The 16,925-nt window shown below is 42.8% G+C and overlaps 1 protein-coding gene across 1 annotated transcript; it reads left to right on the forward strand.

The window, feature by feature from the left end:
• Nucleotides 1-7,443: 7,443 nt before the first annotated feature.
• On the forward strand, nt 7,444-9,980 carry CCSAP (centriole, cilia and spindle-associated protein; the record flags this gene model as incomplete). Its single annotated transcript, XM_008940034.1, has 2 exons — nt 7,444-7,698; nt 9,563-9,980. Coding segments are annotated over 2 exons (429 nt in total), but the record flags the coding sequence as incomplete, so codon positions are not given.
• Between the last annotated feature and the right edge of the window lie 6,945 nt (nt 9,981-16,925).

Consider the following 16,925-nt stretch of genomic DNA (forward strand, 5'->3'; position numbering starts at 1 on the left):
GCGTCGTCTCTTTAAAGAGCCGGGCGGCGGTAGCTCGCATCCTGAGTCACAGCCACTTATGTAAACTGTTGCCATGGGAGCGGAGCATCTCTGCCGTTATATAAGCAGGTTCTCTGGCAAACGCGGTGGCGAGCTGGCCCGTGTGCCGGTGGCTGGCTGTCCTGGCTCCGCACACGTCATCGCTCGGTGCTAACGCTGCCGGAGGTTGGCTCTTGCGTCCGCAGCGGAGCGCAGGCGGCTCTGTAGTCCTGAGCAGGTGCAGAGCTGACAACGTTTTGTTCTCTTCCAGCATGTCTCACCTCTTGATGTCTCGAGAATTAACTGTGCAGAGTGGGTAGGCAGGTAATGACACTGTCAAGCTCCCCAAGTTGGTATTTTTTTATTCTACGGGATATTGTCTCTTACCCGTAATGAAAGACTACTTTATCTGGCAGCTATTGATTGGCATTTTGCCATGTACCTTGAGCTGGCTGTGTATCTGTTACAGAGTAGCAGGGAAAGTCCTTGAGAATTCAGTTACACCTTGTGCTGCATGGGAGTTTTTCTGGCTTTAGATGTGCTTTTTTGGAGTGGGGAGACTACTTCATCTATTCCAAGGTCCCTTGGGGCCTGAGTTTACCAGATTGATCTGTATTCTGATATTCATGGCTAAAATGCATTCATTGTCCGCAAGAACACCATGTTATACAAAAGTCTTAGTTACTCTGTCATCTGTTCAAGAGGCCTGATGTTTCAGAGCATGCAGTGAGGTGTAGCCCTTATGGCTGGGTGGACCTCTGGTACCCAGATGACATTTTGAGGGTGCACACAGCTGCTGCCTGCCAGTGTAATGTGCTCCACCTCCCCAAAGCTGTGCAGGGATGGAAGCACCCCAGTTAACCAGTGTGTAACAAAGTGTTAGTGAGTCTAGTCTTACTTTCCTTGAGCAGGAGGTTAGACTGGGGAGTATGTGTGGAAGAAGTAGGTAGCATCTCAGTGAGAAGCAACAGCACTAAGGAACTGCAAAAAAGCAATGGTTGCATGGGAAAAGATATGTCCTGATGGGCAATCTAAAGGCCTGGCTTCTTGTTAAAGGACGGTGAAAGCTGTTGGAGCTCCACTCAGAACTTGGCAGTTCCACCTTTTCTGATGCAGTGAGAACACGTGCCCATCTTCAGCAGTCGTGGTAGGGACCAGGGTTTTGTTTGCTCACTCACTGAGACAGTGGGGGGGAGCAGGTAGCCTGCTGCAATCTAGGTGGGACTGGCAATTGCTGAGGCTAAAGGCTGTTGGCCAGGGCACTCTGCTCAGTCCTTGTTCTGTTCTGTGCTGCTCTCCCTGACCTCCTCTACAGGAGGAGATGTGGCTGGAATTACTTAGTTGCCCAGTTCTGACTGGAGCTGTGCGTGTGCTGCTCATGCAGGCGCTTTCTGTGCTTGGTGACAGAGTGTGTGAGACTATCCAGTGCATGTGTAGTTCTGTCCTTGCTCACTTTATCCCCATGGCAAAGGGACACCAGAGTAACAGTGGCTTGTCAATCTATGGGGGTTTGGGTGACTGTGCTTCTACAGCTGATGCAACCTTGTCATGGCTGCTCTAAGGGAAGACCTGATGTTCTGCTACTAGGTCCTTGCTGGTTTACACTTTTAGTAGGGGAGGAAAATTTGTACCTTACATGCATTTCTTTCCCAAGTGTCTTAGGATAAGTGTTTCTATAAATTCTGCCCATATTTAAGAGCTTTGCAAGTCCTTAGCAAAAAGGACATGAAAACAAGTCTGTTTATGCAGCTGTATCAAGTGGAAACTTATTGTATATTAGTGTACCCTAATATATAAAATGATTTGGTATTGGACAAGGTTGGCTGGCTAATTAAAGTGTGGAGGTGATAACGCAGAATCTTGAATTCATGAATCTTCCATTACTCAACTGCTGTTTTTCTGGAAGAGCTTAATTATACTGAAGTGCTGTGGGAGTAGCTGAGTGTGCTTGTGTTGATGACATCTTTTGTCTTCTGAATTTGACAGCCACCCACATGCTGCAGGATCCTGGCTCTTACCTGGCTACTGCTGCTTCCCTGTTGTGTGGGGGACCTGATTTCTGGCTGAGTGGTATTGGCTGTGCTTGTGACCAAGAATGTTTGGCCAGCACTCGTGTTGCCCCGTATCTGAGGTAAAGCCAATTCATAATGGTGTGTGTGGCACCATGGTTTCTTCTTTCCCTCATCAAGATGAGCCTGTGTGTTTGTAAAGCAGTTTGCCAATGCTTCTGGTATGTGCAGAGAAAGCTGATGTACGTATGCAGCTTGACTTGAAGGTTTAGTGAAGTTGGTCTGAAGTACTACCAGTGTGAACACGGGAGATAGCGTGCAGGACAAATGTGTTTTGTTGCTGTATCTCATGCTTAAGCTACAGCTGAGTGACACCAAGGCATGCTTGGTGCCAACTTTGGGTTAATTCCTTCTGGCCATCCCTTGCAGCAACTCTTTGTGGGACTGTTCTGTAGAACGTGCTCAGGCACAGATGTGCTTTAAACATAATCCAACAAAATCTTGACCTAAATCAAGTGGTCTAGTTGACACATTTCAAAACTGTCAACAGAACCTGGTGGCCTGCTAAGTGAAAGGCAGAGCTCTTGGCAGCAGCACTGCTGTCAGACCTGTTGCTTGTGAAATGATACTGCTGCACATGCATGCAGGATGAAGGCGTTTTTCAATCCTTATTGCCATTTTGCCTTCAGCATTTTTTTTTTTTGCAGAGGTCTTTAATGGCAGCAGTGACAAGCTGGTGTCAAAACAGTTGCCACACAGTAGCTGGAAAGTGACTGGTCTGGATTAGTGCAATTCAGCAGAAGATCTAATTTCAAACTTACTCCCTGATCTTGTTTGCCATGACGTTGCAGGTGTATTTGCAGGCCCAGGAACAGGAGTAGCAGCTTGTGGTGGGGGAAGAAGGCATCAGTGAAATGGGATTTGCTCTGCCTCACACAGCATGCAGTACTATGGGAGGGAGAGAAGCTCTGCTGGAGCTTTTCCTGCTTGAGGCCTGGAGGGGAGCTTTTACAGGAGCTGGGCAATGCAGCAGGGTTAAGTGACCTCTTCTGGGCAGGAGCTTTCAATAGCCATACTGGGTGGGCCTGGCAGCCTCATTCTGCCTGCTAAGCACTTAATCCCCTCCTGTCCAGTGTGCTCTGTTTAGCATCCATGATGCAGTTTTAAATGTTCCTAGCTTTTTCCCCTCTTCTGTTTAATCCCTGTAATGCTGCGGCCAGTCAGTTCAGCCTCCTGTGTCTGCTGGAGCTGGCACACCACAGGGGAAGGAGATGGGAAGGTGTTGCTGGTGGCTGGGCGCCATGAGCAGCTGGGTCTGACTCCTTCCCTGCTTTCCACTGCTGCTTTTTGATCTAACTGTGAAAAGGAGAGCTTAACAAATGCCTTGGATACAAATTATGGCTTTAAATAAAAGCCTTAAATGACTGTTAAAGAGACCTACCTTGTGCCTTCAGCAGAGTTGTCTAAAAGCACTGTGGGAGGGGACTCGTGGAGGTACCTGCTGGAAGAGCAGGTGCTCACAAGGTGCTGCAGTTGGCTCTGGCACACAGCTTTCACTGCAAGGCTGTGTGCAGGACTCCTTGTGCCACTCACCCATATGCTTTTATTGCTATTTTGGGACAGGCTGGCTCAGTCATTTCTGCACCAGCTGGAACTGTATCCTAGCGAGCAGCATCCCCAGGCATGACTGTAGCCTTGAACTAGTATTTTAAAGCTAGAGTATTTGTGCAACTGCAGAGTTCCTATTTTTCTGTATTTTTAAGTTTCCAAATGCCACCTCTGCTGCTCATGAACTGTGTTGCTCCATTCCCCTTCGTAGGGAAGGAAGATGCCATTTTCTCTTGAGGATGATGGGAACAGCTTCCCAAAAATGAAAGCACTCCTGTTTCAGAATTGTCAGCAATATGCTTGCTGTTGAAGGTTTATTTTCTCAAAATGGTGCTTCCTTCTTATAATGGCCTCCCCTACACAGAAGGGGACCTAGTCAGTTCTTCCTTAGGAGTGGGCTGTGTAGAGGGATGGATGGCTAATATTTTGCAAGGGGACAGCTCTGTGCTGCCTGTTGCATTTCTGATGAATGAGCTGCCTTGTTAGAGGCAAAGCTGTGTATGTTGGAGCCCAGGACACTATGCAAAGCAGCTCTTCTGCCACACTGAGGTCACTGCTGTTTGGTTTTTACCCAGCCTTGGCTATGATGCCTGAAACTGCACTCAGTATTAGGTACATTAAATTAATCTGGCATTTATTCATTCTCACTCTGTTGGTCTTGACTGTTCTTCCTGGTTGTTTTGTGGGGACACTCAACTAATTCTTTACAGCTCCAGATACTTTAACACCACTGGCTGCTCTTACCCAAATACTCTGCTGTACTGCAGTACCATCTGTGGCTGAACGCTGCATTGCACAGCTTGGAAGGCCTGTGTGTTTAGGCCAGCCTGAGCAGGACCCAGCACCAGGGCCTCCCTGCTGGCTGGCAGCAGGTAGAAAAAGTGATAGCAAGTAGTGAAAGAGCATGAGGCTTGCCTTACGAAAGTGCCAGGGTGTGTGGCAAGTCTTCACGTCCTTACCCTGCAAGCACAAAGCCAGTGCAAGAATAAATGGATGCTTGGCTAGATCCTTAACCAGTGTGCCAGGCAGGTAACTTCCATTTCATCAGAGCTGGAGGTGTGCAGAAAGGTAATGAAAGCAGGGTCAGATTAGGCATGTACTTGCTTGACTAGCTAAATCATAGAAATTAGCAAGAAGGATTGCTAATGTGTCACAGGATTGGCAAGCCCTTCTGCTTTTGATGAAGACACCTGGGTAAAATTTGTTCTAGTTGTTTTTGGTCAAGATCTCAATATGTAAGCAAGACTTAAAGTAGATGAACTCCTATGCTGGCGGAGGAATTCCCTCCGTTACATACTGGTGGTGACTGGAAGCACTGAGATGTGGGACACAGAGGTAACTTGCAGCTAGTCCCTAGCACAAATAGAAATAGATGGTGTGACAGAACACTTGCAAGTTCAGCATGTTTATGTCAGCAGAGTCTGAATGTATCACTGTGTCTAGCAAAAGGCAGCATCTAATGCTGAGATGGAGGCACTTGAAGAGAATCACTTACTAATGGGCTGCTGTGCTGGTAGGCTGATCATGCCTTTTAGTAACCTAAAACTTACAGAGACTTCAGATTGCAATGCTTGTGCCACCTGTGCTTAAGGGTCAAGTTCAATATCTAACATACACCTCTAACTTGTCCACACTGCTGCTGAGGATGTGCAGGACAGAAAATTAAAATGGGCTTCTGTGTATTTACTTTTTTTCCAAGGTTCTGTTTCACTAATGTACTGTAAGAAGTGTTTTTTCATAGAATGGTTAGAGTAATTTAAGTTGGAAAAGACTTTTAAGATTATCAAGTCTGACTGTAAGCATTAACACTACCAAGTCTACCACTAAAATGTGTCCCTAAGCACTGCATCTACTATTTTAAATACCTCCAGGGATGGTGACTCAGCCACTTCCCTGGGCAGCCTGGTCCAGTGCTTGACAACCCTTTCTGCAAATAAATTTTTCTTAATGTCCAACTTAAACCTTCCCTCATGCAGCTTGAGACTGTTTCCTCTTGTACTGTTGCTTGTTACCTGCAAGAAGAGCCCCACCTCATTACAACCTCCTTTCAGGTAGCTGTAGAGAGCAATAGGGTCTCCCCTCACCCTCCTCTTCTCCAGGCTAAACAACCCTAGTTCCCTCATCTGCTCTTTTTAAAACTTGTTCTCCAGACCCTTCACCAGCTTTGTTTCTCTTCTTTGGACATACTTCAGCACCTCAAAGTGGCCCAAAAACTGAACACAGTATCTGAGGTGTGGCCTCACCGGTGCCAAGTAGAGGGGGCAATTGCTTCCTTACTTCTGCTGGCCACACTGCTTCTGATACATGCCAGGATGCCACTGGCCTTTTTTGCCACCTGGGCACACTACTGGCTTGTATTCAGATGGCAGTTGACCAACACCCCCAGGTCCTTTTCTGCCTGACAGCTTTCCAGCCACTCCTCCTCAAGCATATAGTGTTGCATGGGGTTGTTGTGACCCAAGTGCAGGACCCAGCACTTGGCCTTGTTGAACCTCATACAGCTGGTCTCAGCCCATTGCTCCAACCTGTCCAGATCCCTCTGCAGAGCCTCCCTACTCTCAAGATTAACACTCCTGCCCAACCGTCTGCAAACTTACTGAGGGTGTCCTTCATCCGATCACTGATAAAGATACTAGTTTATATTAGACTTGTATTAACAGAATAATTCAAGACCTCTTGTCACCAGTTTGTAATACTTTACAGATTGCAAAGCTGGGAAATGTTTTTTTGCCATTCTTTTCCAGTCAGTAGTTGTTATCCATGGGGATTTATATGACTATATTTAATAAAATTATGATACAGACTTGTTCAAAACAATGTATAACCTTATTGTAAGGCTTACTTACAGACTTTATTACCAGCCTTTCACATAGATCTATGTGGTATTGCAGTGCTGTACCAGGTATTTGCTTCATTTATCTTAAGTGTAAGACCCAAACTTCTGTATATAAATAGTAGTATGCAGGGTTGTTTCCCTGTGTTTTAATTGTATAATACTGATTCAGCCTTCAGTGTTGATCTACATCTGCAAATTAATGATGGTACAGACTTTAATTTCTCCCTCACAAATGCTCTGCTACATACCTGATGTCTGGAGGACAAATGCTGGACTCTTGTTATGGAAGGTTTAAAAAGGATGTGGGAGAAATGAGTCTCAGGGCATATTTGCCTAGAGAATTTTTTTCACTTTAAGTGTAAAACGTGCTTCACAGAACAGCTAGCAAGGGTGATATCTGTCACACTAAGTCTTTGCTTGCTCCTCTTCTCTCCTTCATAAACAGTAAACCATAATCAAGATGTATATATAATCAGGGTGCTTCAAAATGAATCACTTTTTTCTTTCAGTAGAAGCTTATAATATGAGGGATTTAATACTGCACACAATCAGTCTTCATCTCTGGCTGGCAGCATCTACATGATGTTCAGCAGTCCATCTGTTTGCTGTCTGAAAGATGGAAGGATGAAACAGCAAAGACAAAAGATCACTGGAAACAATCTTTAAAATACTGCCTGAGCTGTTAGCTATCTGTAGCCCCACTGGTGAAAGGCATGTTTGAGCTTGTGAAAACTGATGTATAGAGGGATGGGCTTGGAAATATTGTTGTCACTAAAGAAAGAATGGAGGCATTTAAGCAAGGTATGCATCTGTTGCTAAGGAAGTAATGACTTCTTCCATTTCTAAAAAAAGCCCAGCTTCAGTGAGAGAGGCTGTGTAAATCAGACAGTAATATGTGGTCTTTGTGGGCTTAAAGCATAACTTCATTTTTCTTTAGAGAAAGAAAAAGAAAAAGAAGATCAAGAAAAGCAGCAGAGGGAAGAGCAAGAGAAAGCTGCGGAGCCCGCTCCTGCGAAGGACGCCGACAAAGCCAGCCGCGCGGGACGCCGCCCGAGTCAAAGTGCCTTGTCCAGCCGCAGCGCTCGAAGAGCAGCCAAAAGTCCTCCAAAGACAGATGCACCAAAGGAGAATAAACATCCGTTTGCTCTGTATGGGTGGGGAGAAAGACAGACAGATACCGGAAGCCAGAAAACTCACAATGTCTGTGCTTCTGCCTCAGCCAATGAAGTAAGTCAAAGCTTGTGTTTTGTTTAGGGGCAGTGTCCACATAACACCTGGATAAGACACATGTCTGATATCTAGGGAAAGCTTCTCAGGGATGCCTTTACTTCAGCGTGTGGAGATTCCAGCAACAAATTCTTAAAAAAAAAAATATATATATATATTTATAGATTCTAGCAATAAACCTGAAGAGGTTTGACATGTCCAAGTCAAATAGCTCTTAACTGTCAATTGGTTTTGAAGTTTCCCATGTGTGACTAACACTTGCAAGTTCTGATTAAAACTTGGCTATCTTGTTTCTGGCTGTTACAGTGCTACCAGCAAAACTGGCTGTTGTAAATGTATTTCTGCATTCTCAGCTTCAGGAAAACAAGAGCAAAGCAGCAGGCAGTTAGCACCAGGCATCCCACAGCAGGCAGGTATATAAACCTGGGGTAGCACTTGTGCTGTGCACGGGGGGGCTTCTGCTTCCTGGGGCACTTCCTAGGACGAGGTGCCTCCCTGAGAAGGTATGAATGCTTTGCTGCTAAACTGTCTGCCTAGCAGCACATTTCAGCAAGTTGCCAGAGGGAACATTCTACTGACAGCAGAATGGTTTTCTAGATGGCTGATGGATTGCTGGGTTGATGTACATATTGACAAAATAGCACAAACTGATATGGTCATGAAGAGCATCAGGGTTCCGCTGTAATGGGGTGTGTTTCCTGGCCTAGCAAGAAACACTAAGATTGGAGTGTTACAACAGATCCCTTTTTTGTTTTTGTAACACTCCTAGGCTGGCAAAACAAATCATTAATGTATCCTGGCCATGGTCTTGTTATCTTACTACTGAAGCAGGCTCTGAATCTATGATCCAGGATATCTGAGGATTAAGGTGATGGGTGGTGTCCTTGATGTGTAAGATAGAGCTGACTTCAGGCTGTTTTGGAAAGGGCTTGAAGCACAGTCTTTTCCTTCATGGACAGCTTGATGCTTTGATGGAAACGAGGAAGTTTGGCCTTGCAGCTCTTGGAAGAAGCTGCCCTTCCTGGTAATGGGCACTGCTACTGGACTGATAAACTGTGGTCGGTGCTGGAAATGGTTGACTGGTGCTTTATGTTGAAGCCCATCAGAGGCTTATTCCTGCCTTGAGCAGAGATATTCATACTTTCTAAGACTTCTGATATTTCCTATGATAGAAAAAGTTGCAGAACCCCAAAGCTCAGATCTTGAGTTTGGAGTGAATGGGCAGGCCAGTTCTGCAATGCTTCCAATGAGCCAGTGCTTTGTCACTAGGGATGTTTCTTTAAGTGGGAACTACTAGTGCTTGGCTAGGTCACTTTTCTTGAAAGTTTGAAAACTTACTTTTCCCCTAATTAAGATGGGAGACAATTTTACATCTGAAGAGAGAAGCAAGCAAATGTAGAAGCTGACTTGTAAGATTAAATCTGGGGAAACCGTGTAAATGTGCCTGCAGCATGTTGTCAAAATTAAGTTCTTCAGTCTCTTATAGTAAGGAGTCTCTAGAGATTGATTTTACTGCTATGGCTCAGGTTTTGGGGGTACTTGGGCATAGTGAGGGATGTTTTAAGAATTTTAAATACTAGAAGTGAGAGAACTGAGTTTTTAGAATATGTGAGAGTAAGACTGAGAAACACTGAAGATTTTTGGAATGGTCTAATGGTGTGAAGTGGAAAAGAGAATGCAGAGTAGAACTTGAAGTATTTTAAAAAAAAAAATTCCTCATAATTATATTGCTTGCTAGCAAGACATAATCTTGCTAGCAAGCCCTCTCTCCAGGATGGGGATTGGGACAAACAGGGATCCTCAGTTTTGCTGGGAGGGGGTCCTAAGCTGTTTTCCTGCTGTAATACTAACTCTGGTGTTGTAGATTCACGAGTCTGCCCTGCGAGCGAAGAGCAGGAGGCAGGTGGAGAGGAGGAAGCTTTCTCAGAGGCGGGTACGCTCGGCTGAGGCGGAGAAATCTTGGCGAGTGAAGCCCTCCCCAGCAGATAACCCCTGGATGACAGAGTACATGAGGTGCTACTCGGCGAGGGCTCGGTGAATCTCCATCCCCTTAGGCACCTTCAAAGGAAGCTACACATATCAGGACACTGGTGCAAGGAACCAAACTACTTATGCAAGGTTTTTATAGGGAGTTTCCAGCTGTTAAAATATTTGTTACAATGTTTTTATCTTGGCTACCTACCTCACAGTGGGGTGTATTGTTGGAGCCATAACATTTGAAGAGGCTTTTAGATATAGCTACCCAATCTTTTAAGCAATTCCCCTTTTGGGAACTTTTCTAATGCTTCAGTTGACTTGTTTTGGGGATGGGACGCGCAGAATCTTAGCATACAGGGAGTCAAAGCAAACCCTTTTTTGGTCCTTGGTTACAAATAATATGTTGTCCCTTATTTTAAAAGCCCAAGTCATGGGGAGGTGGTCTTGGGGAAAGACTTTAAAGGTGTGATGGAGGTGCCTTTGTATTTATAGTACTATTTGATTTAATAATTCTATCAAAATAAGTATATTAAGACAGGTAACAGGAAAGCCAGTGAGTCTGGTAAACAGCACTAATAAATGTAGATGCTTTAGGCAGGCAAATACCAAGTATTGTCTGTATGTAGAAACTTTCAGAAAACCTTGTCTGATTAGTGAATCTGCTCATGCTAACTTTTATTGCTGTTTGAGGTCATTAGAATAACCTAACAATTTTCAGGGTAAGAAGCAGCTACAGGATTGTTTTGCTGTTGCTGTACCAAATAACTGATGTAGACAATCATCATCTGATAGCTGCTGCTCAATGAGCAGTTGCTTGTTCTACCAGTATGAAGTTGTACTGCTGTATTAAGCTTGTGGTCATGCCCACTCTATGCTAAATCATGTAAATGTGTTTATTGAAGGAAGGGCCTGGCTCCTGTCTAATGAAGTCTATTTTTAACACTTAAGAGTATCTATTATGCTCAGTGGAGGTCAGAGTGCAATATGCATTCCATGTGGTGGTATTGTACAAGCATACTGTTAAAGGTTTTTAAACTTGAAAATCATGTTGATCAAACTTGTAGATGAAGTCCTGAGAAGTGTTCTGCCTCCCAAAACTGGTGCAGAGCTCCTCACTGCAGGGGAGTGAGGTACAGCCTTTAGTAAACAAGAACATATAATGGAGTCTACATAGTAAGGCAGTCATTGTTTGTGAGATCCTTGCTGTTTGTTTTGTTTTCTTCCTTCCCTCAAGCTGCTGTAAATTTTTCAGTTTAAGCTTTAGGCAGATTATTGCTGTAGTTGTGAGTCTCAAAGCTTTAATCAGATGTGTTGTGTGTGGAGTTACGTGTGTTGGTTATCACAGTTTGTTTTGAAGCTTGTGTTTTATAGATGACACCACCTCACAGGAAGCACACTTGCACTTCTGCAGCAGAAACCTGCACTAGTCTTAGCTTCATTCCACAATCTCAGTGAGTCAGCAGGACTCCAGAATTACTACTGCAAGAGTTACATGCTTAGTGGAAAGTTTGTGTTAGTGGAAGAAAGGGATCAAGCACCTGCTGCCTCCTAGTGTTAATGACAACTCTCATCTTCCTAAAATGTCCTAGAATCCATTAAATTATAATCGAATATTTACCTGTCTTTTTAGCTAAAGTTATAAAAATACAGACAACTATTGTCCAAGCTACCTACTAGAGATCTTACAGCTTTTTAGTCTGGTATGATTAAGTATGTTTTCTACACAGCAAAATCACTGTATTCCAACTTTTTAGTAAAACAGAGGCTAGAACTTACTAAAACTTTAGAGCAGTGACCAAAACTGAGGCAAGCTAATCCAGAGGATGCCTTTTTTTCCATATGAGATTCTTTTAATTTCCTTTTATGCTGTTTTCCTCTTTAAGTAGCTGCTGTAAATATGCTTAAGTTGCTTCTCATGCTACTTCAATTCAGAAACCCACTGCAGCTTTGAACAACAATATCAAAGCACTAATTCAGTAGTGTTTATTTAACAGCCTTATTCAATAAAAACTCTGCCTCTTCCTGTTGCCCACAGGCTTTGTAGGCTTTATGTAACTACAGCAGATGGATTGTGCCCTCGGTGCATTTTGTCATGTTAAACAGTTTCCTTGATTGTGGGCAGGACTCATCTTGCCATGCTTTCAAAGTCACCTTCTACACTTCTCTTGCCGCTGAGAACGGAGGAGCCAAGGTGAGTATGTGCCTGCCTTAAGTACCCATTTTTGGATAAGATGGTCTTTCAATTGGTCTTTCAAGTAATTATAGAAGGCTTAAATGTCTTCTGCCATGGATACTGGGTACCCAACTTAAAATATCTCAGGCTTGTCCAGGTGTTCTACAGAGCATGAGAATCTTCAACAGCATGAAGGCTGCTGCGTATGGAGGAAATGACCTATTTCTTATCCCTGTCTGGTCAAGAGCTGTTCCCCACCAAAACAATTTGTTAGGAGACATTAGTGACATTAATCAGGTCAAGTAAGTTACTGTCATGCTTTTTCAAATGGTCTGTAGCAAAAAATAACCCTGGGTGCTATCTTGGTACTATCTTGGTTTAAGTTGTATAATGCTTGAAGTGAGGAGTAAGTTCCTCTACAAATCGGAATCTGCCTTCCTGCACTTAGGCAATATTTGGCTAAAAGAAGAGTCTAGTAGGCTTGCTTAGACTATGTGAAATAGTGTAATTCTCATCCCTGCAAGTTGTATAGGCAAAATATTTGGCACGTACCAAGCTGAAGTCTGTAAAATCATTAATATAGTATTTTGATGTCAACAAATGTTGATCGACTCAAAGCAGAAGTTTCCCAGTGTAAAAGCTTTTACTATATTCCACAGAGTCTTACAGGAGGTGGCTGTTTTGCATTGAATTGGGCTTGGTGAAAAATGGTAAACCTAGTGAATATCACCCTAAGAATTAAGGAAGTTCTAAATGTTGTTTTGCATGGACTCTTGAATTCAGCCAAGTGATGAACACTTTTCACTCCTGTTTTAGAAGTAAAACTTTATAAGAGCACAACAAATACTCAGTTGTCTAAAGTCTTCATGAAAATAAGTTTATTCCTTTCTGTTTCTCAAAGTACTTCTTAGCTAAGTGAAACAAGACCTTTACAATGTGTAATGCTGCAATGTAACTACAGTGTTGTGAAGACTAGTGTTTACAATGTAAAATGTTACAACGGAAACCATGTAAGAATGTCCCTGTAAGCTACAGTAGCATGCCTGTTCAGTCACTGCTTGTCACATCTCTGCAACTATGAACTACAGACTTTTTCACTGGAAGCTGAGAGAGTCAAGGAGATGGCTAAACTTAGAGCCAAGCTTAACAAAACTGAGGGACAGAGCTGAATTTATCTAAGCATTTTATCCAGGAAGCAAATGCACATTTTAATAAGTTTTTTAACATGTAGGGAAGGGTATCTGTTCTTTTTTTTAATGGTATAATGCAGTGCCACTGAACTATAAAGGCCTCTCTTGAATTTTTTTTTTTTTTACTGTGGTAGGGACCAAAAGCTAGCAATCTGAGGGCCTTATGTGTGGTAACCTGGATATTCCAGTTTATTTTCCAGCTCAGCAGAAAAGCCATATATGGAGCCTGACTTAACACCTTGACAGTAGCCCCTAAAAAATCAGGGGTACAAGTGAATGGGGAGCTGCCTCAGCTATTGTTAGCACTGAATTCACTTTAAAAACAATAGGGAAATAACCATCTAAGCTTGAAGCAATATGTGTTTTTTAAAGTTTTTAAACAGTATTTGTTTTTAACGCTTCTGTATTGTCTGTATTTAATAGCATAGTGTCAACTTGTATGTGTGAATAAAATGAGTGACACAAAGTGCCTTGACTGCTTGTACTCTGTTTTTGGGTCTCATGTTTTCCATTACAGGGTACTTCAGTGTCTGCATGCAAACTGGGTTCTGCTTATCCCATACAGTCTCTGCTGGAAAATAAGTGCTAAGCTCTGTAATGCCTTATGTTGGGTGAAGGGTCAGATGACAGTTTGTCCAGCTGAGAGCTGAGCTTGCTTCTTGTGTTCTTCCTCTAACTCTCCTGGAGCTGCTTAATGCCCTTTCCCAATCTGACTGGCTTTTTCTGCTGCTAACAAGAGGGGGAAAATAGAGCATAAATATAACAGCTGTCTGAAATGCTATGCATGCTGCAGCCATTAGGAATCTTAATTTAGAATTCTGGAATAAAGAGGGTAACATGGGGAAAAAGCAGGAAGTTGCATCACTAAAGTATAATCTTGCAAATTTGACAAGTTTAAGCTATTAAAGGATGGCTACACTGAAGTTCTCTATGCTGCTGGTTCTATAGTAAATGAAAGATACCTGGTAGTTTTAGTCTCAGTGGATTTACAGGGTATTTATTGATTTTTTTTTTTTATAGCATTAATTATTTCAGCATATGGAATATAATGCAAATGAGTTGCACAGAATAATCAGCATTCATTTTTTAAGGACTTATGGGAGCTGTGTACTTTTAAGCTGTCAGTTACCTCATTAAATACAAAGAGAGAGTGGATGAAATGGGCTAATTGTGAATTCAGTCTGAGGTGCCTGATAAGGCAACTGGAGAAACATTTTCCCCCTTGCCTCAGTTGGTTTTAAAGCTTTAACTTCTGAAGCCACATCCTCCAGGCGACTGAGACAGCTCCACCTCATCCCCAGCCATCGGTGCAGAGACACGAGGAAGGTAAGTGCAGCTCGTGCCTTTTGTCTGGTTCCTCTCTAACAGAGTGGCAGCAGCAGCAGCATTGCAGGGGTGGGACCCTCCCGTGCCATGGGCAAAGCTGCCACCAGAGGGTGCAGTGAGGGCCCTCCCCTGGGGAAATAACACCAAAGTGCTTCAGCAGCTGCTGCTGCTTTCCCAGGCAGCTACTGACTGAAATTAATTTAGCAGACGTGTTGTTTTTTCCAAGACCATCTAAAAGTTGTCATGCTATGGATGCCGCTTGGCAGGCAAAACCTGTACAAGTAAAAATTTGTAGTAAGACGCCTAGAAAATCAAGATTCTTTATTTGGTGCTAGATACAAGCATTAAATGAAACAGCATAGGCCAACAGACTCATTAAAAGGCAAGACATAGGCTATAATAAGACATTTAACTCTTTTAAAGGTCTGAACACTTAAAGCTCCCCATCCAGCAAATCCTAGGATATAGGTACCTGGTATTATTTAATGTAAAACTCCAAGCCATCTTGCTTTGGTACAGTAAGAATTTTACACTAAACCCATATATAATTTAACCGATTTATCACTGTTTAGGCAAGCTAGGTTTGGTTTGCGGTGTGAACTATAATGCTAAAGCTTAATGTATTCCAAGGCTGTTACTGGCATGATTTTTATTTCTAGAAATAAAAAAGCCTAAGAGGAGAGAGAGTAAACAACGTAGCTCACACTGGAGAGCTCTTGCTTCCAACAGTATTTCCCTCAGGAGTTGCCATTTTAGAAAGTTTCTTTTTAAAATGTCAGTGAGAGATGCAGCATCAAAGGTTGCAATACTAGAAAACATGCACATTAACTTGGTTAATGTGTATACAGTAAGAGCATACATTTAAAAAAAGGTAAAAAACATGTCAAAACTCATAATGAAACTATTCTTTCCTTCCAAGTAGGAAGGGGACAGCTTAAGACAGTTGGTTACAGAAAGAATAAAACTGTGCTTACTGCTTCTTCACCACAGACACTTGACCAAAATGATCGTAAGAACATGTATACAAAAGTGGCCTGTCTTGTACATAAAAGGGAAAAGGACAGGAAGAAGTGTAACAAAATCCCTGCCAAACCCCTAGAGTTTCCATTTAAAAGCAACAGAACTAAGTAACAGTCCCCTGCTCCTTTCAACTGCTACTGTAATAATGGAAAGAAGTTTTGATCAACAGCCAACACCACTTAAACAGTGACAGGAGCAAAACCTCCAGCTTTACTTCTGCCATGTCCCAGCTGATAAGCAAGTGCTCAGCTTTCACTTTTGCCAGTGTACCAACAAAACTGATTAGACTGCAGTAAGTGGGGGGGGAAACAGACTCCCCACTACCTTGTCTTCTCCCAGCACTCCAGAACTGGTTTGGAGTTTCAGAACCAACACCTTCCCTTCCCCAGCTCTGGCAGAAACAACACACCCCAACTACTTCCAAGGATTTGCTTTTGGTAACTGCTTCCAGTTCTGAGCACTGGAAGCTAAAATAAGTTTGTGAGGATCAAGACAGGTAAGTTGTTTTTTTTTGGAGTCCTTTGTTCTCATAAATGCATAGCTAAGCTGCTTTAAAAACACTTTACACACTCACCAGGAAGAGACTACTCCTTGGGAATAATTATCAGTTACGTAACAAGTTCTCCTATGTATTTTGTTATATTTAGAACTGAAAAAAACTTTGAAGTGTTTAGTTTTAAAAAGGCTGTTAGGTCCAAACTTAGGCTTTTCATGTGCCAAGCTGACTTAATTCCTTCTAATTCAGAGATGGTCCAAGGTGTAATTTTCCGGTAAGCATCCATTTGAAACAAAAACAATCAGGACAACAGGAATAGTTTCAAACAGAATTCTAATTCCATGAAAGATGGTATAACTGTGTAGCATCCTTGCTTTGCTCTTGTGCTTTAACTGCCCTCTAAATTACAGCATCAGTTCAGTTTTCTGGCTTAGTTCTTAAATATGCATTTGACAAGCAATTCTTAAACAGAAATGAATCAATCATATATAGAAAACAGTAAAAGTTGTTTGACCATGGAATTTCAATACTGGCTTCTGAGCAAACCAATTATTGTGTTAATTTGCACTTCCAGGGAGACATCCCATTTCTAGTTATATAAGTAAGTAAAAATGTCACTTATGATTTCCATTAGTGCTAGTGAGGTTGCCCCCCTCAACTGGTTGAATTCAGCTACCTCCATAAACACTAGTTCTGCAGCTCCTTATCTGGCAAAACAAAAGCCACAGGTCTCTTACCTCACCAGTTGTCATGGCACTGTAAAAAAGACGAGCAACACTTGTGCTTCAGTCCTGCCTCTCAGACCCTCTGCAAGTCTCTTCCTCTTCTGTCTCCTGCTGAGGAATGAGGACAGGATTCCTAATCTCTTGCCCACAATAAAAACAGTGCAGGAAAGAAAGGCTGAATTGCATGTTTTAACATTTAAAAAAAAAAAAATTGTACCAAGCCTGAAATTCCCCTTGACAAGTAATTCTTCCTTCCTGTGAAACTCAAGTAGTATACTTGGCATTTTCTTTCCATCACCCCAGTCTCCCAGGGGCAATGT

The sequence above is a fragment of the Merops nubicus genome, unplaced genomic scaffold (assembly GCF_000691845.1).
Source record: "Merops nubicus isolate BGI_N331 unplaced genomic scaffold, ASM69184v1 scaffold13755, whole genome shotgun sequence".
Classification (NCBI taxonomy): Eukaryota; Metazoa; Chordata; class Aves; order Coraciiformes; family Meropidae; genus Merops; species Merops nubicus.